The 22,200-nt window shown below is 41.8% G+C and overlaps 3 protein-coding genes across 6 annotated transcripts in view; 2 read left to right on the top strand and 1 right to left on the bottom strand.

The window, feature by feature from the left end:
* Nucleotides 1-4,911, bottom strand: part of LOC128017696 (cellular tumor antigen p53) — a 142,687-nt gene extending 137,776 nt beyond the window's left edge. The window contains exons 1-4 of one of the 4 annotated variants that reach the window (XM_052603147.1): nucleotides 4,746-4,911; nucleotides 4,005-4,123; nucleotides 3,686-3,746; nucleotides 3,263-3,472 (exon numbers count right to left, since the gene is read on the bottom strand). In XM_052603147.1, coding sequence (XP_052459107.1) covers nucleotides 3,263-3,472; nucleotides 3,686-3,746; nucleotides 4,005-4,072 — 339 coding nt within the window. In that variant the 5' untranslated portion in view covers nucleotides 4,073-4,123; nucleotides 4,746-4,911. Of the gene's footprint in view, nucleotides 1-3,262; nucleotides 3,473-3,685; nucleotides 3,747-4,004; nucleotides 4,124-4,686 lie in introns of all 4 variants that reach the window. The other 3 variants (XM_052603146.1, XM_052603149.1, XM_052603148.1) reach the window with 3 other exon arrangements.
* A 10,433-nt stretch (nucleotides 4,912-15,344) lies between these two features.
* On the top strand, nucleotides 15,345-21,461 carry LOC128016397 (uncharacterized). The gene is given in 4 exon segments (XM_052600867.1): nucleotides 15,345-16,074; nucleotides 16,207-16,395; nucleotides 16,807-17,064; nucleotides 20,746-21,461. Coding segments are annotated over 4 exon segments (1,890 nt in total). The 3' UTR covers nucleotides 21,459-21,461.
* Nucleotides 17,083-20,704, top strand: LOC128017689 (retinitis pigmentosa 1-like 1 protein). Its single transcript, XM_052603136.1, has 2 exons — nucleotides 17,083-18,842; nucleotides 19,545-20,704. The coding sequence occupies exons 1-2, from the start codon at nucleotides 17,547-17,549 to the stop codon at nucleotides 20,001-20,003; spliced, it is 1,755 nt and encodes a 584-aa protein (XP_052459096.1). The 5' UTR covers nucleotides 17,083-17,546; the 3' UTR covers nucleotides 20,004-20,704.
* Nucleotides 21,462-22,200: the final 739 nt, after the last annotated feature.

The following is a 22,200-nucleotide window of genomic DNA, read 5'->3' on the forward strand; positions in this document are numbered from 1 at the left end:
CGACCCCCAGGACCACTGGGTAACTTTTTGGATTAATTAGATGTGTTGCTCTCAACCTTTTCTGAGGATGGTACTCCCCTAGTTATGCTTGGAGATTTCAACATTCATCTAGATCAGTGATCCTCAAATCTGGCTCGCGAGATCCACTTTCCTGCGAAGTTTAGCTCTAACCCTAATCAAACACGCATGAGTTTGCTAATCAGTGTCTTCAGGATCATTAGAAAATCACAGGCAGGTGTGTTTAATTAGAGTCGGAGCTAAACTCTGCAGGAAACTGGATCTTGCGAGCCAGATTTGAGGATCACTGATCTAGATAAACCTCTGTTTGCTGATTTCCACACTCTGCTTGCCTCTTTTGATCTCAACCGAGTGTCAACTACTGCTACTCACAAATCAGGCAACCAACTGGACCTTATTTATACACAAAACTGCTCTACTGATCATGTTCTGGTTACTCCACTGCACACGTCGGATCACTTCCTCCTCACTCTTAACCTCAACGTGATCCCTGACACATCACTTACCCCTCCACATGTCATCTTTCGACGTAACCTACGCACACTTTCACCCTCCCGGGTATATGCAATGGTTTCATCTTCACTTCCTTCCCCTAAACTGTTTGCATCTTTGGATGCTAACAGTGCTACTGATACTTTCTGCTCCACTCTTACATCTTGTTTAGACACTGTTTGCCCCTTATCTTCCAGGCCAGCCCGTAACACCCCTTCTGCCCCTTGGTTATCTGATGTTCTACGCGAACACCGTTCTAAGCTTAGAGCTTCTGAAAGGGTGTGGCGCAAGTCCAAAAATACTACTGATCTTATTGTGTATCAGTCACTCCTATCTTCTTTCTCTGCTAATGTCTCCTCTGCTAAAAGGACATACTACCATAACAAAATTAACAATTCATCTAACTCTCGCATGCTTTTTAAAACATTTTCCTCACTTCTTTGTCCTCCTCCTTCACCTCCTGCTTCATCTCTAATAGCTGACGACTTTGCAACGTTTTTCATTAATAAAATTAAACAAATTAATGCACAATTTTCCACACCACAATCAGTCAAGCTCATATCACCAGCAAACTTACACTCATTTACATCCTTCTCTTCACTCTCTGAGGCAGAAGTGTCAAAACTCATCCTTTCTAATCACCCTACTACTTGCCTGCTTGATCCAATTCCATCTCATCTCCTTCAAGCCATTTCTCCTGAAGTTGTACCTGCACTCACTCACATCATCAACACTTCCCTCAACACTGGTGTTTTTCCCTCATCATTTAGACAGGCATGTATAACTCCACTACTTAAGAAACCCAACCTCAACCCATCTCTTTTAGAGAACTACAGACCAGTTTCCCTTCTTCCTTTTATTGCAAAAACACTTGAACAAGCTGTGTTCAAACAAGTCTCTACATTTCTCACACACAACAATCTCCTTGACAGCAACCAATCTGGCTTCAGAAGTGGACATTCAACTGAGACGGACTTGCTCTCAGTTGTTGAAGCTCTAAGACTGGCAAGAGCAGAATCCAAATCTTCAGTACTTATCCTGCTTGATCTGTCCGCTGCTTTTGACACGGTTAACCACCAGATCCTCCTATCAACGCTACTGGCGAAAGGCATCTCAGGAACAACACTTCAATGGTTTGAGTCTTACCTATCAGATAGGTCCTTCAAAGTATCTTGGAGAGGTGAGGTGTCCAAGTCTCAACATCTAACTACTGGGGTGCCTCAGGGCTCAGTTCTTGGACCACTTCTCTTCTCTGTCTACATGGCATCATTAGGTTCTGTCATTCAGAAACATGGCTTTTCATACCACTGCTATGCTGATGACACTCAACTCTACCTCTCATTCCATCCTGATGATCCGACAGTAGCTATTCGCATCTCAGCTTGTCTAACAGACATTTCTTCCTGGATGATGGACCATCACCTTCAACTCAACCTTGCCAAGACAGAACTGCTTGTGATTCCAGCAAACCCACCGTTCCATCACAATTTCACCATCAAGTTAGGCACATCAACCATAACTCCTTCAAAAACAGCTAGAAGCCTTGGAGTTATGATTGATGATCAGCTGACTTTCTCAGACCACATTGCTAAAACTGTCCGATCCTGCATATTTGCTTTATTCAACATCAAGAAGATCAAGCCCTTTCTTTCGGAACATGCAGCACAACTCCTTGTTCAAGCTCTTGTTCTGTCCAGGCTGGACTATTGCAATGCCCTCTTGGCAGGTCTTCCAGCCAATTCTATCAAACCTTTACAATTAATTCAGAACGCGGCAGCAAGATTCATTTTTAATGAGCCAAAAAGAATACACGTCACACCTCTGTTTATCAATTTGCACTGGCTTCCAATAGCTGCTCGCATAAAATTCAAGGCATTGATGTTTGCCTACAAAACTACCACTGGCTCTGCACCCATTTACCTAAATTTGTTACTTCAGACTTATGTGCCCTCTAGAAACTTGCGTTCTGCAAGTGAACGTCGCTTGATTGTGCCATCCCAAAGAAGCACAAAGTCACTTTTACGGACTTTTAAATTAAATGTTCCCTTCTGGTGGAATGAACTCCCCAACTCAATCCGAGCAGCTGAGTCCTTAGCCATCTTCAAGAATCGGCTTAAAACACATCTCTTCCATCTTTATTTGACCCTCTAACTTTAACACTCACTATTCTAATTCTATTCTTTAAAAAATCTAACTACCTTTCTAATCTTTTTATATTCTATTTTCTTTTCATTTATTAAGCAATTGTATATGTATGTGTGTGTGTATGTGTAAAGACCTCTAACTAGCTTGCTCTATTCTTTTGTTTTTTATTCTGTTTTCTTTTTATTTATTATATTAGTTAAAATTCCGTGCTACGTGTACTTTGTTAACCTAACTGAGACTTGTTATAGCACTTATATATCATTGCTCTTTTTGTTGTTTTTGAATGCTTCCACTTTCTTCATCTGTAAGTCGCTTTGGATAAAAGCGTCTGCTAAATGAATAAATGTAATGTAAATTATCCATGGATCATTTAAATCAGTGGAATACCTACAACTCTCACCTGCCTTCTTATTTATTTGCCTATTCCTAAAATTATTTAAAAAATTGCTAAATATTAACCCAAATTATATGTTCCATTATGGTCAGTAACACACACCATATAAATTTAGTGAAAACTACTAGACTGGTTGATAAACGTATGCAGATCTGGGGAAAAAGCAGGAGAAAAAAAAAACTGGATATTCAAAATATTTTGCTCATCACTTACTGTAGATGTGGCCGACTTTGTAGTGCTGGACTGATTAAAGCGTAACTGGAAGTCATATTCTCCAGGATAGTTTGTGGTTGAGGGCATTACAGTGGCAGGAGGTGGGAGGCTGTCCACAACTGGGGCTACATCAGTTGCAGGAACAGCAGCATCCTTGTTCTCTGGGAGATCCAGGTCAAAGCCATCTGTAAAATGGCCATCGGGCAATGCCTGTGGTAGCAAGAGTTTAAATTTAGGTACAGATGCCTGTTTGATGCTTTATTCTGTTGAAAAGTTTTAAATTAGAAACAATAATATCCCTGCAGCAGTTAAGTTAAAACAGCTACTGGATCTCTGGTACCAAAAATCCTAAGCCACTTCAGTCATGTTTAAAAAAAAAAAAAAAAAAAAGTGTGAATCAAGAAAAATAAAGCACCAGCTTACAGCGGTAAGCCAAGCATCACTGTTTGTACGAGGCAGCTCCTTGATCAGCTCACCAAATCCTCTATGGAAGAAAAGAAAATAGATGGAGATGCATTTCTGAGAACTGATCTAAAACAAAATATTTTTGTTAAAAGATGTACATAAAAAAAAATTATAATAATTACATTAAAAACTGAATGTAAAACCAAGACTGATGTTTGTGACTAATGCAATATGGTGTAGTATGTGCTACTGCTATTTCATTGTATTGTTAATTTGTTACTCAAATAAAAGTTAGTCTGGTGATCAATCCTTGTAACTCATCTGTGTCTGGACTTACAGGTCCCCCCAAATCTGCTCAAATTTGCCCTGGCTCACGGGCAACTCTAGCAGTTCCTTATCACCCATGGCCTCACTACCTCCGGCCTGCTTCACGGGTCAATAGAGGGCACTGGGAGACTGTAGAAATAAAAAAAGAGCAAGACACTAGTAAAAAAGAATATCCGGTAAACAAACACAAAAAACGGTGTGCATAAAATATTAACAACACACTGTACTGTGAAACTGTAATATTTACACGTCTTTTTTGCCTCTTTGAACCAGCAAAAGATCACGGGACACAAAATACTTTTTCTAATTCAAATATCTGTGATTCAAAAAATCTCGAAACACTGTTATAGTGTTATACCCGGGGGTTTGGTGTTGATGGTTAAACAAAATTCCCCTAATGAGGACCAAATCCAACAAATTAACAGCAACTCGACACTAAAAAAAAAGGAAGCTGGAAAAATTTGATTGCCATGTGGGATCAAATACATGGAAAATATTGATAAACTAACGAGCATCAAATGTGTTAATGTCCACATGAGAGGAAATTCACATCTCCGTGTTTAAAGATAAATGTGTCTCATGCTTTCGCATCTGCCCCTAATCTGAACATTAATATGAACAACGTACCAAACGGTCGTCACGAGTTAAGAAAAGGGAAATGTTTTGTTGTTCGTTAGATAACGTTAGCTTACATAAAGATGACTTTCAAACGTACGTGTTAATCAATCACCGTATTGATCTGGATCAATACCTTGCCTCTCTCTCAGTGAAACTCACTTTCCAGATATCTACACACTTGCCTATCTCGGATCTTGAAAGAAACGTGTTGTTTTAGATAAGAAATAGTTTACAGTTCACACAGACTTCAGCCGCTTCCTATTCATCAACGTGAAAAGGCGAAGACCACAGTCACGTGTGAGCGGTCATGTGACAGGCGAGAATTATCAAAGTGCATTTTTTGAACTCAAGATCAAGAACGATAGAAATCAACAGGAAATGGAATTCGATGCTAGTTAGAGACCTTGGGCAGTAGGCTAATATATGCAAAATAAATGTTGGTTACATTTATGATATTATATAAATTGACTATGATGTTAATGTGACAAACGTCCCATACAGAAATATATGAATAATACAATAATTAATAACAATTAAATTAAAATAAAAGCAAACATATTTTATACAATATATGTAAATATATTTGGAAATATATTTTAAAAATATATTTAAATATTTGATTTTGGTCGCTTTTTAATATTTTTAACATATATTAAACATATGTAAATATATTTTTATTGAAAATATTTACATATATTTATTTACTTCATAGTAAATAAATTTAGATATGAGACTATGTAAATATATTAATTGGCAATATATGTCCATACATGAAAATACATTAAAGTTCTATAAATGCAAATATTTTAAAATATTCAAAAATTTAATTAAATAAACTTAAACATAGAATATATTCCAGTTTACTCAAACGTAAATAAATGTAAATAAATTAAATCTCCACACATGTAAATGTTTTCAATAGAACAGAATCAGAATTAGGTTTATTTGCTGTGGTTGTGTGTGTTTTTTTTTTTTTTTTTTTTTTTTTAAAGGTGCTCATATACAAACATACATACACATCTGACATGAGAACAAAAAAAAAACAATAAATGTAGCAAGACAAAATAAATTTGTGCATTTTACTCTATATAAAACTGTATAATTAATAGAGATATGCATATGTATTTACACAATAACTGAGAAAGGCAATAATTAAAGATGTAGAATGATTTACGGAAAGGAATTTCAGAATACAGGTAATGATTCATGTTAGCTGTTTAAGCTGGAAGTGGCATGAAGAAAAATAGGTTTTTATGTCTAGATGTTCTAGTGCCCAGAGATCTGTACATCTGCCTGAGGGGAGAAGTGCAAACAGGTTGTGTCCGGAATGAGAGGGATCTTTGATGATGTTACCTTCCCGTTTCTTCACTCTCGAGTTGTACAAGTCCTGAAGACTGGGCAGGTGCACACCAATGATCCTTTCTGCGATCCTGACAGTTCGTTGCAGTTTAAATAGAAAATAAAGATGAATATGTATAGTTTATGCATATATAATATATTTGAAGATAGTTTAAAAATCACTTTAATTAAAAGTTGTTATATATTTCAGAGCCTATTAAATATATATAAAAAAAATAATGGCTTTCAATTATGTTTTAATGTTGAATGGCTATAACTAATAGGTCAAATTGAGGGAAAATGCACCAGCAGGACAAATTAAAAACAGTATGAATATGTTTAGCTATTGTAGTAGTAATTTATTTTATTATTATTATTATTTATTTATTTATTTTTTGCAAAAAGAGTTGCAAAAACTCTGGGGGTGAAATGCTATTTCATGCATACTGAGTTTTTTACACTGTTAAAGAGTTGGATTCCCATGCTAAACATGGACAAAGTTTCAAAAATTAATTTGTACGTTTGAAGGAGTATTTTTGTTCCAAAAATACTCCTTCCGGTTTGTCACAAGTTTCGGAAAGTTTTTTCGAGTATGGCTCTGTGTGACGTTAGATGAAGCGGAATTTCCTTATATGGGTCCTAAGGACACTTCTGCTGGAAGAGCACGCGCTCCCGTATAGCAGAGCACTGAGATGCTGAGTACAGACTCACTGATCACAGTGAGAGCGTCGCGAAATGTCACAGAAGTGTGTTTTTGGTTGCCAGGGCAAGACAACCCTGCACAGATTACCAAAAAAAAAAAAAAAAACAGCATTAAGGGACCAGTGGATGGAGTTTATTTTTACAGAGCATCAACAGAGTTGTGTAAGTGTTTTTGTTTGTTCCCTGCATTTCCAAGATGCTTGTTTTACAAACAAGGCCCAGTTTGACGCCGGGTTTGCACATCGTTTATTTCTTAAGGATAATGCAGTCCCAATGAAAAAGGGTCACGATCTTGTGTTGGAACCGCATGTGGTGAGTAAAACTGCTTCAAATATCTCTGTGTTGTTAACTTAGCTATCAGCGCGTAAGCACATCAAGTAAACAACATGCGATGTTGTCATCAAACTGCACTTTCCACATGTACAGCTTAAAAAAAAAAAAAAAAAAAAAAAAAAAGTAGAACTTAGTCATTTTCCAAAACCGCTATATGTAATATGTTTGAATCTATTAATAGTTTCTTTTCACATTATAAATAATAAATTATTAGTAAGATAAATTAACACTTGTTAATTTATTCTAATGTAGTACACTGTAAATTTTAAGGTACTTTATTTCTCATGTTACTAATTAAAATTATACAAATGTATTTAATAATCAGATTAAATAAATACATAAATAGTTTCAGGCCTCCATGTGAATATCTAATTTAATTGACCCTAGAATGAAGGATGTAATATATATATGTACAATTCTCAGCATACTCAAATAAGGGAAAATCACAATTATAACACATTAAATATTTAAATTAAGTGTTTTGTTTGTTTTTTTATCCTTTTTCAATAGAATTGGTCCAGACTTCTGCAGTGTCAAGTGAAGGACGCTCCTGTGAGTCTGGTGACACTGAGTGTGAGTGATGGAAGCCCTTCAGGAATGGAGCAGAAGTGTAACTCAGTCTCATTTATATATTATTCTCTGTGCAGTACAAATTTAAAATGCACAAATGAATATGAACAATTAAAGTTTAACTGGGCAGGTACACAATTTTAGCTTATGTTCACACCTGGAATTTACTAATTATTAATTTAAGATCTCAAACTGCAAAAAAAAGATAAATGGTAAGTTGACCCCAAAATGAAAAATTGTCATCATTTCTCACTCTGTCATTCTAAACCTGCAAGACTTGCATTCATTTTCCAATTACAAATTAAATTAAAGTAAATTAAATTAAAATTTAATTTATGCATTTAGCAGACGCTTTTATCCAAAGCGACTTACAGTTCATTCAGGCTATCAATTTTTACATATCATGTGTTCCCGGGGAATCAAACCCCCAACCTTGCGCTTGATACCATTAAACACGGCTTCTTTAAATGGTATCAACTGAGCAGAATGGTTCCTGAGAGAGATGTTGTCATGAAAATTGTATTTCTTTTTTTCTCCCAAGACCTTCAAGGACCCAACTGACCTCTGAATCAGCTGTAAAGGAGGAAGAAACCGATTGTCTATGGTTAGACTATATTTCAGAATAAGAATATCTATATTCATGCTGTATCTATATTCTTGTGTTCATGCATTTTTTTTTTTTTTTTTGCTGATTTTGTCCTATCTGCTATTTAGAATGGACAGCAATATTGCATCATTTGATCTCCTACTTCATTTGATTCCACCATCATCACAGGCTGCAACGGACCTGGAAAAATGTCATCCTGTCAAGCTGAAAAACATCTTCAAAAAGGTAAATTTTTACAAAAGGTACTGTCACTACCTATTGTCTGCCTCAAAATGGGTTGTATATGAAAAACAAATAAATAAAATTAGTTGGAGTGCTGACCTTGACTGTTACTTTTGTCTTTTATCTGCAGGCACTAACAAAAACAGCTTGCAGAGAAGAGACCACATAGCCGTACCTGCTCGCTGATGGGACCAACAAGAAAAATCATTCGTGGATGATACACAACTCAAATCTACACGTCATATTTGTTCATGTCTAGGTAAATTTGATGATGTTGTGTTTTATTAAGTACTTCGTTTCTGTGCAACACTTAATGAATGTTAACTAATTAACCACTACACATCTGATATATGTTTTTAACGTTGCCACTTTGCCCATTTGGTCAATAAATAGTGAAATGTATATATCTGTCTGAAGACTCTTGATTTTATGTCTAATCTTGTACATGAACACCCATACAATAGCATTTTTTTGTTTGCACTGAAAAGAGTACTTTATTAATTACACTTAAAACAACACCGGGGTGTTAAATACCCCAGAGTGTGAAAATATGGAGTGTTACACTTTACACTTGGAGTGCTTTTCTACACTATAAGGTGCTAGATTAACACTAAACATTCAACACCACGAACAGTGTACTTTTAACACTAGACAGATTGGGACCATTATATGATCTTTAGTAGTGTTAAAATTGACACTTTAAGTGTTGAATTGACACTCTGTTTTTCACTGTGTGTAAAGAAAAAAGTAGTTTCTGTTCCATTCTTGGACATAAGGACATTCTGCGGAGACCAGAGGTTCATTCAGTCTGGTTCTTTTCTTGTAGGTGGGTGGAAGTCAATCCAAAGATCTTGTGATCATGATTACTATCATGGGTTTACATATGATGGTCATGTTGTGAATCTCTTTGACCATCAATCTTGATTACTTGCCCCAAATTTGACAATCTCTTTTCTGAATTGGAGTTGTCAATAATTGTTCTTTTGTTCTAATGTTTAAAGCTGTTTTAGCTGCTAGTTAGTGGACTTCCTTCCGACTTGTGGTGCTAGGAATTGATTTACAACATCCTGTTGTCTTGAGCGTTTCTGTGGAATTTTGGCTCCTTATGTTTCAGCCATGCTCCCGATCGAATCTTTAATTTGTCTTGTTCGGGTCTGATACCACACAGAAGCAATTGTATAATCTATATAGTTTTCCTTTTCATAGTCTATAAGTAAACATTTATATGTAGTATATTCATATTCAAATCTGTAGGTTAGTTTGTGTATAGGTACACTGTTTATGTGTAGCTTTTGTATAGTTTGTTTTTTGTTTATGCATAGGTTAACATTTTTATATATATATAGTACTTAAAGTCAAAATCTGACATTAGGTTAGTTTTTGTATAAGTATAGTATTATGTGAAGCATTCATGTAGTTTGTATTTTTTTAGATTATGGTAAACATTTATATATAATATATTTATAGTCAATAACTTGTTAGTAGGTCAGTTGTGTAAAGGTTTATACTGTTTTACTTCATCGTTGTATGTCTGTTTTTCTTTAGCACCGTGGTCCTGTGAGGTATGACATTTTGTTCCACCTGATCTCCACACATGTAGCAGAATGACAATAAAGCTCAACTTGACTTGACTTGAACTCTGCTGCACGGCCATCAGCATGGAAGAATATAGGAACAAACAATTTGTCACATGATTTCCTTTTTAAAAGAAAAAGGCTTGCAGATTTGTCAAGTATGTATACTCACTGAAAGCAGGACATCACTGTTAGTCATCAATGAAAGTGTGAGACTTCTCTGTATTTGAACTGATAGCTAGCATACACACCTTTATTCATTCATTCATTCATTCATTCATTCATTCATATTAAACCAGAAATCCAATATTTGAAAATAAGATTGACTTATTGGCAGAAACACAATCAGGGTATCTTCCAACAGGGCCGGCCCGCGGTATAGGCAAATGCTAAGGGTGCCACTCATCCATAGGGGCGCCAGAATGAGTGAACGAGTGAATTTTTTTTTTGTTTTTGTTTTTTTACATTTTTTTTAAATAATAGGCTACTATTTAAAAACCATTAATTCGAAATACTACCAAATAAAGCAAAAAAAAAAAAAAAAGTCCGGCTCTTCAATCTTCCCCCGCCCACTGAGTGCTTGAAGTGCGTCAGAAACAGAGCGCGCGCATGATCAGTTGTTGGTAATTTGTTGTGTAGCGTGCCCGACGCCGCATCCAAATGTATACAGCACTGCTTTTGTTAACACACAGCTCGTAGATACGGGCCTGGCAGCTCGCGCCAGTTCTAGACACGGTGAAAGTGGTCAGGGTGGTAAGCTCTCTGAGTCTGAAAGAGACACTCTCTAGACCTTGAAATGCCTCTAACACCTCCTCGATTTTTTCCAGAATATCCTGCAATCCAGAATCTTCTTCCCTGCATAAAAGAATGAGGCAAATTACAGCTTGTAACTAGATCAATAATTATATGCACCAGTTTAAGTAACAAAGGCCCAGTTTCACAGTCAGGGCTTAGCTTAAGCCAAGACTAGGCCTTAAGAGATATATTTTTAAATGCCTTTTATAAAAATGTCTCAAAATAAACATTACTGGTGTGTATCTTTAGACAAAACAATGGCAGCGACATTTTCAAATGTTGGTACAAATAACTTTCAGTTAATATGCCTAAAACATGCATTTCAATCCACCTTTTTCCTCATAGCGGAAGTAAGCTTATGGGTGAGACTTCCATTTCATTAGCCGCTATAAGTAAATAATGAGGAGAATAACAATGTACAGTAAACTGTAAAACTATTTGCAGTACAAACCAGTGTGTTCTTAATTAAGATAACAGATTAAAATAATATGATAGGACATCAATTGTCAATATCAATATCCAGCAGCAAAACGAACTGTTTTGTACAGCTAATATAGCTGGATGCAAATGAGACCGGAAGCTAGACGGCGGCGCCCATTTTTACGTCAGGAAAAAGGTGGATATGAGACTAGTCTTAGTTAAAAGTATTGTATTGTTTTGTCTCCAATACTGGGAACCTTGAAAAGGCATGAAACTATTTAACTATTCATTCTCTTAAAGGATAATTCAAGTTGTGTGGCAATATGGAAAAAGTCCGTGCCAGGTCTTTTACCCTACCCTTAATTAGGAGGAGGTATGGAAAACGGATATATAAGGAGGACAAAACGGAAGCAGGGGGGTGTGAAAAAAACAAAAAAGAAATCTGAGTATTACCTGACGGCTTCATGACTGTGGCTGCTGCAGCTTATTGTGCGGGATTTGTGGGTGAGCATAGACCGGGTGCGATCCGAAGAAGATTGGTTTCGCATGACGGCTGGTCGCAACCTATCTGCATATCGGCGCGACAGATGAACCCAGTTCACTTGCTGCAGGTACTTTAAGATTTTAGCACCTTACGTAAAGTCACATCGGACATTCAAACGTCCTAACTTTTGTTTCCCTGTAAGGTCCAGACACTCGGCCCAAGGAAGGTATCTGGTGCTGGATGAAGGTTTCCTGCGTGTTCTGTCTTTCAGCGCGTAGAGTTATTCATTTTAGGTTAAACTCAAATCTGACTCCATTTTATTATTTAATCTGACTCCATTTTAGTATGACCTCGAATTTAGGTTGAAATGCAAATTGGTTGTATGCCTTTTTAATTAATATTCTTCTGACATTTGATTATTCTAGTTAACTCTATTTTTATATTAACTCATTCATTCGGGTGCTCATGTTGCTAACAAGGATACAACGTAATCTACGAGTCAATAATTACAGAGTAAGACAGAATAGAATCAAAATGTAACAATTTATTAACAGTCAGGTAGATATGTATTTTATATGTAATTACATATCCAATTGAAACACATCAAATCATATCAATACAAAACATCAAATTCTCAAAGATGAATCTAAAAGTAAAATATGCATACCTGACCTTAGAAAATACATAGTATGAAGTGAAGAGACACACAACACACTACGGGCTTTCTGGCTACAGAAATCGCCCTGATCCTTTTGCTGCAATCCTTTAAATACCTCAGACCAAGACAAACATCCCCCGAGATGAAGACAGAAACTAACAATTGGAATTTGCATTACCTCAGGTCCCAAGCCTGGGTGGTTTTACAACTCAATGGGAACAGGGGGTAATTTACATGGAGGGCCCTAGGAAAGGACACTCCCATCACAGTAATCAAGATATCTCTTGACTCTTCAGATCTGTATTATCTTCTAATCTACTTTTGTGAGAGTGAGACCATTGTACCAGTTGCACTGAGACATTTCCAATGATACTAGACATGAGTGTTAGTTCACTTGCATTGACATTTTCATGTAATCATTTTGAGCAGACTGAGTAGAAGGAAGAATGGCTGAAGAGATTTAAAATGAAACAAATGGCCAGAAGGGAAGGAGGTCTCCTGCTCCTCCACTCTGTGGGGTGTCTTGAAGATGCCTGTGTATGTTTGTATTGTCTGTTTCTCAGGAGATCAAAGTATCTCAGGTTCTTTCGTCCTTACATCCCCATAACATTGTTTATTCAGCAGCTGGCTGGACGCCCCTAAGGCAGACTGATTCGTGCCGCTGATTTTACGCGCACGCTCGCAGACGCACGCACGCACACACACACACACACACACACACCCACCCGCTCAATCAACGGGATTAATATGGGTTTTGTGTAAACTTGGACTAGACATTTTTTGTCTTTTCTTTGTTTTTTGTTTGGTTTAAGAATTGAAGGACTGTTATTTCCTTATTTTCCTTTATTGTACTTGTTTCTTTTTTCGTTATTTTCCTTCTAAACAAAAAGTGTCAAACTGAAGGGAAGTGAAACATTGTAATTTTGTTTGTGTTTTCTATTTTGAATAACATCTTTTGACTTGAGAAAAAACTGAATCTGGTTGTGAGTGTTATTTAAATGTATGTGTTTTTGTGTGGCTGGTACATTGTGTATCTGGTGGGTTTTAGTTTGGGCTCTATCTTGAGTTATCTGGGAACCTAAAAACGAAAATAGTTATAGATTGACTTGACAAATTTTGGTCTTGTCTGGCACCCGAAAAAATTATATTTAATTTTAACTAACTGGGGGGAAAAACCTAGTTCGGTCTAACTGGAGGCCTGCCACCGCTACATAAGTGGCGCCCAAACAGGGACACAAACCATATATATGTATAAAACTTTGGCTTGAACCCTAGAAGTGTGAAATTGTGAACTGCAGAGTTCTACTGCTTCAGCATTGTTAACACTTTAAAGTTCTGTGGTTTATGTACATATGTATATAAAGGTGTTTTTGAGAAGAAACATTCAAGTAATTTTGTGAAACCTGAGAACTGTGAAAAGTTTTTTTTTTTTTTGAAAACTAAAGAGGTTTGTTAAATTGATACCTCCTGGTGTTAATTTTGAAATCTTGTGGGGTGAGATTGTTATAATGAAACAAACCAAGTGGGGGTAATTCATTGTATGTAACTTTATTTTTTGTTTATACATTTGAGTGACATTGCACAACACTTTACATATTAAACCAACACGCATTACAAGTATGGCCACTACCCCACCTTCCCCTTCGACTTCAGTGGAGATTGAATCCCCCCCAGATATAGCAACTCCAGTATGGCCTCCTGCGCACCTAAGATCTGTTCCTTCATCTCATGTTCCAACTTTTCATTTTATGCCAACTCAGTTCAGCAGTCCCCATCCCAGGTCTCAGGTGCAATTTTCCTCCCTACCTCCAGGTGGCACTGCCTCAGTTGAATCTGCTCCTATGCAGTTGTGCACAAGTGCATCCAATGAAGCTTCACCTCCTTCCTCAGCACAGCATGACCTCCCTGGTTACCTCCCTACTCCTGGAAGGGAAATTCACCATCTCACTGCTCATGTGCAAGGAAACTGGGACACGTTACTTGAACATATGCGAACTCATGAGAAAACTGTTGGTGAACTTACCCAAGAACTTAAAACAACGTCTGCACACCAGGACACCTTGATTGCTCAACTTGCTGATAAACTGGAGCACCACCAGCAACAAGTGTTCATGTGCATGTCTAGAAATAAAGAAGATATTAAGGGAGAAATTGATCAACTTGTAAAAGCCGTGAAAATTGACATTTCTAATGAACTTCATAAAGCCCAAACTACTTTTGTGTCTGAGGTGAGGTTTATGATGGAACAACTTCAAGGGGAGCTCCAACAGGATATCAAAACCTACTTAGTAACTCTTCAGAGGAATCATGACCAAATGTCTACAGAGCTCACCCAGTGCACTCAAAGCACCAAAACCCTATGTACAGGTATACAAGATCTACAAACTGAAATGGAACGAAAATTCAACAATCTAGACACACAAATGGCTGGTTTACAAATGAAAGAACAATCATCACCATCGTCCTCTGTCATTGATCTACCTGCAGTGCATGCAGCACCGCCTCCCATGGTAAAGAGTGACCATCTTAAGCTCACATTTCCTACGTTTGGTAGACAGTTGGATGATGCTGACCCATTGTTGTATCTCACCCGGTGCCAAGACTTCTTAGCGCTGCATCCTCTTACCGATGCTGACATCGTGGCCACTTTCCGCTCTGTCCTTTATGGCACCGCCCGGGACTGGTGGGAAGTAGCACGGTCATCTGTAAGTACATGGGATGAATTTCAAACTGCTTTTCTTTCTGCTTTCCTTTCAGAGGACTATGAGGACCAACTAGCAGAAAGAGTCAGAACGAGAACACAAGGTGAAAGGGAAAGTATAAGAGACTTCGCCTTTACTTACAGAGCTCTTTGTAAGAGATGGAAGCCCACCATAACCAACAGCGAACTGGTAAAAATGATTTTAAAGAATATTAAGCCATACCTCACTAGCCAGCTACGCAGTAGAGTAAGTAATGTTGACGAACTGGTGAGATTAGGCCAACAGCTTGAAAGAGACTTCGAATAGCAACAGCAGTATGAAGGACGAATGGGTCTCAAGCAACACATGTCTATGCCCCAAAAACCCGTTTCCAATCGGCTAGCAGAGAAAGAGAAACCACCTTTAGTGCAGTGTTGGCGATGTAAAGGACATCACTCACCTGGACACTGTCCTCACTTTGTCTCTGCTCAGTCACTTCAAACCAATCGATCCCACTCCGCTAGCAGTAAGCAGACAACATTTCCAGCTCCCAAAGCTGGCGGTCCGCTTATCAATCACTCTGTTTCTGCCACGTTTACCAAAAAGACCCCAAAAACATGTACGAATACACCACCTCCTGCAGCTGTGCCGCAACAATTAGTTGTACCCCTGAGTATTGCTACCTGGAAGGGGAAAGCCATTGTTGATACGGGTGCAAGTTACACTCTTCTTCATGAGAATCTTTATAAAGAGCTCGGTGTACAAAGACTTCTTCCATGGACCCGAGGTCCTCTTTACTTGGCGAATGTAGAAGCAGAAATTCCATTAGGATGGGTAAATATACCAGTCACTCTTCATCACAAAGTTTTCAACATACCTGCTGCTGTTCTTCCTGCTAAAGCTCTAGCCTATGCTGTTGTACTAGGTTTGGACTTCATTTTCTCTAGTGGACTCCAAATCTATGTGGCAGACCAAAAATACTCCTTTAAGAGCACTCCAAAGGAGGATTTTCCCTTCCAGCCTGGAAATGCCAGTGTACCAGCTATCTATTCCCAACCTCAAAAGGAAAAGAAAGAAAGTAAAAGTTCCAGTCTATTTTTACTGAGTTCTGTTCCCCCTCCGCAAAATGTCCTATGTTTATCGCCAGCTAATCCTGATTAGAAAACCCTAATTAATACTGTTGTAAGTGCTGCCGACTTACCTCCTGAAGACAAGCAACAGCTACGTCAGATTCTGGAGTCCAACCCGCAAATCTGCACACTTCATCCGGGACGGACTAAAGTCCTTGAGCATCACATCTATACCACCCACCAAGTGCCTATCAAGCAGCGACCATATCGCACAAACCCTGCCAAGCCGGCTGTCATAAAAGAACAGTTGGAGGAGATGTTGGCTGCAGGTATTGTGGAACCGTCACGTTCTGGATGGGCCTCTCCTGTCGTCTTGGTTCCCAAAAAAGACGGAAGCCTAAGGTTTTGTGTGGATTACCGAAAGGTTAATGCCAGTACAGAGAATGATGCATATCCTCTGCCCAACATTACTGAAATCTTGGAATCTCTTGCTGGAGCGTCCATTTTTTCCACCATTGATCTTAACAGTGGATATTGGCAGGTAAGTATGGATCAGGAAAGTAAACCAAAGACTGCTTTCATTACCCACTCAGGTCTGTTCCAGTTTAATGTAATGCCCTTTGGGTTAAAAAATGCCCCTGCCACTTTTCAGAGATTAATGGAGTGTGTACTCTGAGAATTGCGTGGAAGCATTTGTTTTGTCTACATTGATGACATAATTATTTACTCTCCATCTGTAGCCCAGCATTTCTTGGACATTCAGGCTGTTCTTCACAAGCTGAAATTGGCTGGCCTAACAATTAACCTGAAAAAAAGTAAGTTCTGTCTACCAGAAATAACATTTCTAGGACATGTTGTCAACACCAAAGGAGTGTCTGCAGACCCAAGCAAAGTAGAAGCCATACAGTCTTATCCCGTGCCTACCAACATCAAAGAAGTCCAGCGTTTTTTGGGATTAGCTGGGTGGTACCACCGGTTTGTACCAAACTTCTCTAGAATTGCTGAACCTCTGTCACAGTGTCTGGGTTGTTGTTCCCCGGGGTTCCACTAGATGTCCTCCTTCTCACGGTGCCTGTCCCAGATCACTTCCTGTTCCCTTATATGGTCACCTTCCTCCTTGTTACCTGATTGATTGTTCACCCCACCTGTCTCCTGTTTCCCAATTATCCTTCTGTGTATAAATACCCAGTCTGTCTTAGTCTATGTCACGGAGTCCTTGTCTGATGTCATTGTGTTTCAGGTCCATCAGTCTTGCTTTGTCTTACCCTATGTGTCTCATTCTCTCGTTCCACCAGACTTCCTCTACCTTTCCATTCTTCCGAGTTCCCCGTTTCATCCGGTTCCCTTTTTGTTTGATTTGTCTCTCATGACTGTTTATTTTGTATTTACCCCTCTGTTTAAATAAAACCCTTACCTGCATTTGGATCTACCCTCTCTTTGTGTTTTTCCCCAATACCTATCGTGACAGAAGGACTCCGTCATGCCTAGATCCAGCGGTGTGGGATTTCGAATCGGTTCCCCAGCCACCATGGAGGAACGGAGGGGGAGATACCAGAACTTAATCACCCTTCATCAAGAGGGAAGTGAGGTGGGTGGCCTGGCGCAATTGTTTTGGACTATGGCAGTCGGGCTAGGTTACAATGATGCAGCACTAAAGGATTTATTTAATAATTGCCTGGATGATCCTTTACCTTCATGGGAGATGAAGGGGTTAGAGATACTGGACTTTTGGGGGTTTACCAATTACCTGCACCATCGTGCCCAGTGGAATGCAACAACCACACCAGAGTGTCCAGACAAGGCTGCCAGCTCAGCCCCACAGCACAAGATGGGCGCCAGCCCAACCCCACAACCCAAGATGGCCACCAGCCCAGCCCCACAGCCCAAGATGGCCGCCAACCTAGCGTCACAGCCCAAGATGGCCGCCAGCCCTGCACCACAGCACAAGATGGTCGACTCAACGCCACCAACTCCCCATCGTAGAGGGCGGAGGAGGAGACAGGCAGCTGCTGTTTCCGAGGCGGGGCCCGATGCAGTTCCCGAGGCGAAGCCTGATGCAGTTCCCGATGCAGTTCCCGAGGCGGTGCCCGATGCTGTTTCCGAGGCGGTGCCCTATGCAGTTCCCGAGGCGGTGCTCGATGCAGTTCCCGAGGCGGTGCTCGATGCAGTTCCCGAGGCGGTGCCCGATGCAGTTCCCGAGGCGGTGCCCGATGCAGTTCCCGAGGCGGTGCCCGAGGCGGAGCCCGATGCTGTTCCCGAGGCGGAGCCCGATGCTGTTCCCGAGGCGGAGCCCGATGCAGTTCCCGAGGCGGTGCTCGATGCTGTTCCCGAGGCGGTGCCCGATGCTGTTTCCGAGGCGGTGCCCGATGCAGTTCCCGAGGCGGAGCCCGATGCAGTTCCCGAGGCGGAGCCTGATGCAGTTCCCGAGGCGGTGCCCGATGCTGTTTCCGAGGCGGTGCCCGATGCAGTTCCCGAGGCGGAGCCCGATGCTGTTTCCGAGGCGGAGCCCGATGCAGTTCCCGAGGCGGAGCCCGATGCAGTTCCCGAGGCGGAGCCCGATGCAGTTCCCGAGGCGGTGCCCGATGCAGTTCCCGAGGCGGTGCCCGATGCTGTTTCCGAGGCGGTGCCCGATGCAGTTCCCGAGGCGGTGCCCGATGCAGTTCCCGAGGCGAAGCCCGATGCAGTTCCCGAGGCGGAGCCCGATGCTGTTCCCGAGGCGGTGCCCGATGCTGTTCCCGAGGCGGTGCCCGATGCTGTTCCCGAGGCGGTGCCCGAGGTTGTTCCCGAGGCGGTGCCCGATGCAGTTCCCGAGGCGGTGCTCGATGCAGTTCCCGAGGCGGTGCTCGATGCAGTTCCCGAGGCGGTGCCCGATGCAGTTTCCGAGGCGGTGCCCGATGCAGTTCCCGAGGCGGTGCCCGATGCTGTTCCCGAGGCGGAGCCGGATGCAGTTCCCGAGGCGGAGCCCGATGCAGTTCCCGAGGCGGAGCCCGATGCAGTTCCCGAGGCGGTGCCCGATGCAGTTCCCGAGGCGGTGCCCGATGCTGTTTCCGAGGCGGTGCCCGATGCAGTTCCCGAGGCGGTGCCCGATGCAGTTCCCGAGGCGAAGCCCGATGCAGTTCCCGATGCAGTTCCCGAGGCGGTGCCCGATGCTGTTTCAGAGGCGGAGCCCGATGCAGTTCCCGAGGCGGTGCTCGATGCAGTTCCCGAGGCGGTGCTCGATGCAGTTCCCGAGGCGGTGCCCGATGCAGTTCCCGAGGCGGAGCCCGATGCTGTTCCCGAGGCGGAGCCCGATGCTGTTCCCGAGGCGGAGCCCGATGCAGTTCCCGAGGCGGTGCCCGATGCTGTTCCCGAGGCCGAGGTCGTTCCCGAGGCGGTGCCCGATGCAGTTCCCGAGGCGGAGCCCGATGCAGTTCCCGAGGCGGAGCCCGATGCTGTTCCCGAGGCGGTGCCCGATGCTGTTCCCGAGGCGGTGCCCGAGGTTGTTCCCGAGGCGGTGCCCGATGTTGTTCCCGAGGCGGTGTCCGTTACAGTTCCCGAGGCGGTGACCACAAGGCCGTGGTGGTCTTCGGCTCCGCCCTGGGAGACTCTGGCGGTGACCACGAGGACGTGGTGGTCATCCGCTCCGCCCTGGGGGACTCTGGCGGTGACCACAAGGACGTGGTGGTCGTCCGCTCCACCCTGGGGGACTCTGGTGGTGACCACGAGGACGTGGTGGTCATCCGCTCCGCCCTGGGGGACTCTGGCGGTGACCACGAGGACGTGGTGGTCGTCCGCTCCACCCTGGGGGACTCTGGTGATGACCATGAGGACGTGGTGGTTTTCTGCTCCGACCTGGTGGACTCCGGCCTCGACCACAGAGACGTGGTGGTCTTCCGCTCCGCCCTGGAGGGCTCTGGCCTTGACCACACGGCTGTGGTGGTCATCTGCTCCGTCCTAGTGGACACCTCAACATGTCCTTCATGGACTTATGTTTTGTGTTTTTTGAGTTCTGTTTCTGTCTGTTCTCTTTAGTTTAGTCTGGCCCTCCGTCCCTCCCCCTGTACCTCCTCCGGTCCTCCTCCCTCCTGATCTCCCGGGTTTATGTATCATTTCTGGTGTTTGTCCCCCATGTGTTCCTTTTCTGGCCCTCCGTCCCTCCCCCTGAGCCTCCACCTGTCCGCCTCCCTCCTGGTCTCTGTGTCATGTTTTGTCTTTAAGCGTCTGGTAGCCGCTCCGTAGAGGGGGGGTACTGTCACAGTGTCTGGGTTGTTGTTCCCCGGGGTTCCACTAGATGTCCTCCTTCTCACGGTGCCTGTCCCAGATCACTTCCTGTTCCCTTATATGGTCACCTTCCTCCTTGTTACCTGATTGATTGTTCACCCCACCTGTCTCCTGTTTCCCAATTATCCTTCTGTGTATAAATACCCAGTCTGTCTTAGTCTATGTCACGGAGTCCTTGTCTGATGTCATTGTGTTTCAGGTCCATCAGTCTTGCTTTGTCTTACCCTATGTGTCTCATTCTCTCGTTCCACCAGACTTCCTCTACCTTTCCATTCTTCCGAGTTCCCCGTTTCATCCGGTTCCCTTTTTGTTTGATTTGTCTCTCATGACTGTTTATTTTGTATTTACCCCTCTGTTTAAATAAAACCCTTACCTGCATTTGGATCTACCCTCTCTTTGTGTTTTTCCCCAATACCTATCGTGACAACCTCTGAATGCATGAAAAAAAAAGGGATGTACATTTCACTGGTCTGTACAATGTCAAAAGGTTTTTGAACATCTGAAATCTTGTCTTACCTCTCCTCCCATCCTCAGCCATCCTGACTTACAGTTTCCTTTCACAGTCTACACAGATGCCAGCGACACAGGTTTAGGTGCTGTGTTGACTCAGAAAAAGGAACAGGGAATGGAACAAGTAATTGCGTATGCCAGCAGAACCTTGACCAAAGCAGAAATAAATTATTCTACTACAGAGAAGGAATGCTTGGCTGTAATCTGGGCTCTCGAGAAATGGCAGCACTACTTGGAGTACAAACTGTTCACAGTAATCACAGACCACTCAGCACTACAGTGGGTAATGTCTTCAACAAAAACCACAAGTCGTCTCAATAGATGGGCCTTGCGACTTCAGAAATATGATTTTGTTGTTGAATATCGAAAAGGGAAATTGAATATGGCACCTGATGCTCTGTCTCGAATGCACACCAGTTGTAGCCTTTACACCAGCCAACAGGAGAAGCCAGAACTTCCGATGTCTCCTGCTGACATCTGGGATGAGCAGCACAAAGATCCTGAGATCATAAGCATACTTCAAGCCTTAGCAGATAATGACTCTACTCTAACAGACCAGTATGAAGTACTGGAGGATACTCTCTACCATAAAATACACCGGTCAAACAACGAAGTTCATTAAAGAGTGTACATTCCTGATAGCCTTGTATCATCCATTCTACATCACTATCACTCAAATCCCTGGAGCGGCCATGTGGGTATTTATAAGACCTATAAGCGTATCTATGATGTCGCATTCTGGCCTGGCATGTGGATGGATGTCAAGCAATACGTTAAAAGATGCATTAAATGCCAGACGTTAAAAGGAGGAAATCGGAAACCTGCAGGAAGACTACAACAAACTGTCACTACCCATCCCAATGAAATGATTGGTGTAGACATTATGGGACCTCTGCCTCGGAGCACTCAGCAAAATGAATACCTCTTGGTCTTCGTAGACTATTATTCCCATTGGGTGGAACTTTTTCCTATGCGCAACGCAAATGCTCAGTCTGTTGCATTACTTCTACGGAGAGAAATTCTGACCCGATGGGGGGTGCCGGACTTCATCCTATCGGACAGAGGTGTTCAGTTTGTGTCCTCATTGTTTCGGGAACTGTGTCAAAAGTGGAGTGTAAAACCAAAACTAACAACATCATATCATCCACAAACAAATATGACTGAAAGAATTAATTGCACACTTAAGTGTATGATCTCTGCCTATGTGGACAACAATCACAAAAAATGGGACCAGTACTTACCAGAACTCCGTTTTGCCATCAACTCTGCTGTTCAGGAAACTATTGGAATGACCCCTGCAGAGCTTCATTTGGGGAGGAAGCTACAAAGCCCCATGGACAAATTGCTGCATGGCACCAATCTTA

Source organism: Carassius gibelio, chromosome A7, assembly GCF_023724105.1.
Source record: "Carassius gibelio isolate Cgi1373 ecotype wild population from Czech Republic chromosome A7, carGib1.2-hapl.c, whole genome shotgun sequence".
Lineage (NCBI taxonomy): Eukaryota > Metazoa > Chordata > Actinopteri > Cypriniformes > Cyprinidae > Carassius > Carassius gibelio.

What these genes read in the sequence shown, in the direction of transcription:
- LOC128017689 (XM_052603136.1), top strand. Translation starts at nt 17,547, where the DNA reads ATGCCTAGATCCAGCGGTGTGGGATTTCGAATCGGTTCCCCAGCCACC. An exon ending in TTCCCGAGGCGGTGCCCGAG is followed by an intron (nt 18,843 to 19,544) that starts GTTGTTCCCGAG and finishes GCGGTGCCCGAG; the next exon opens with GTTGTTCCCGAGGCGGTGCC.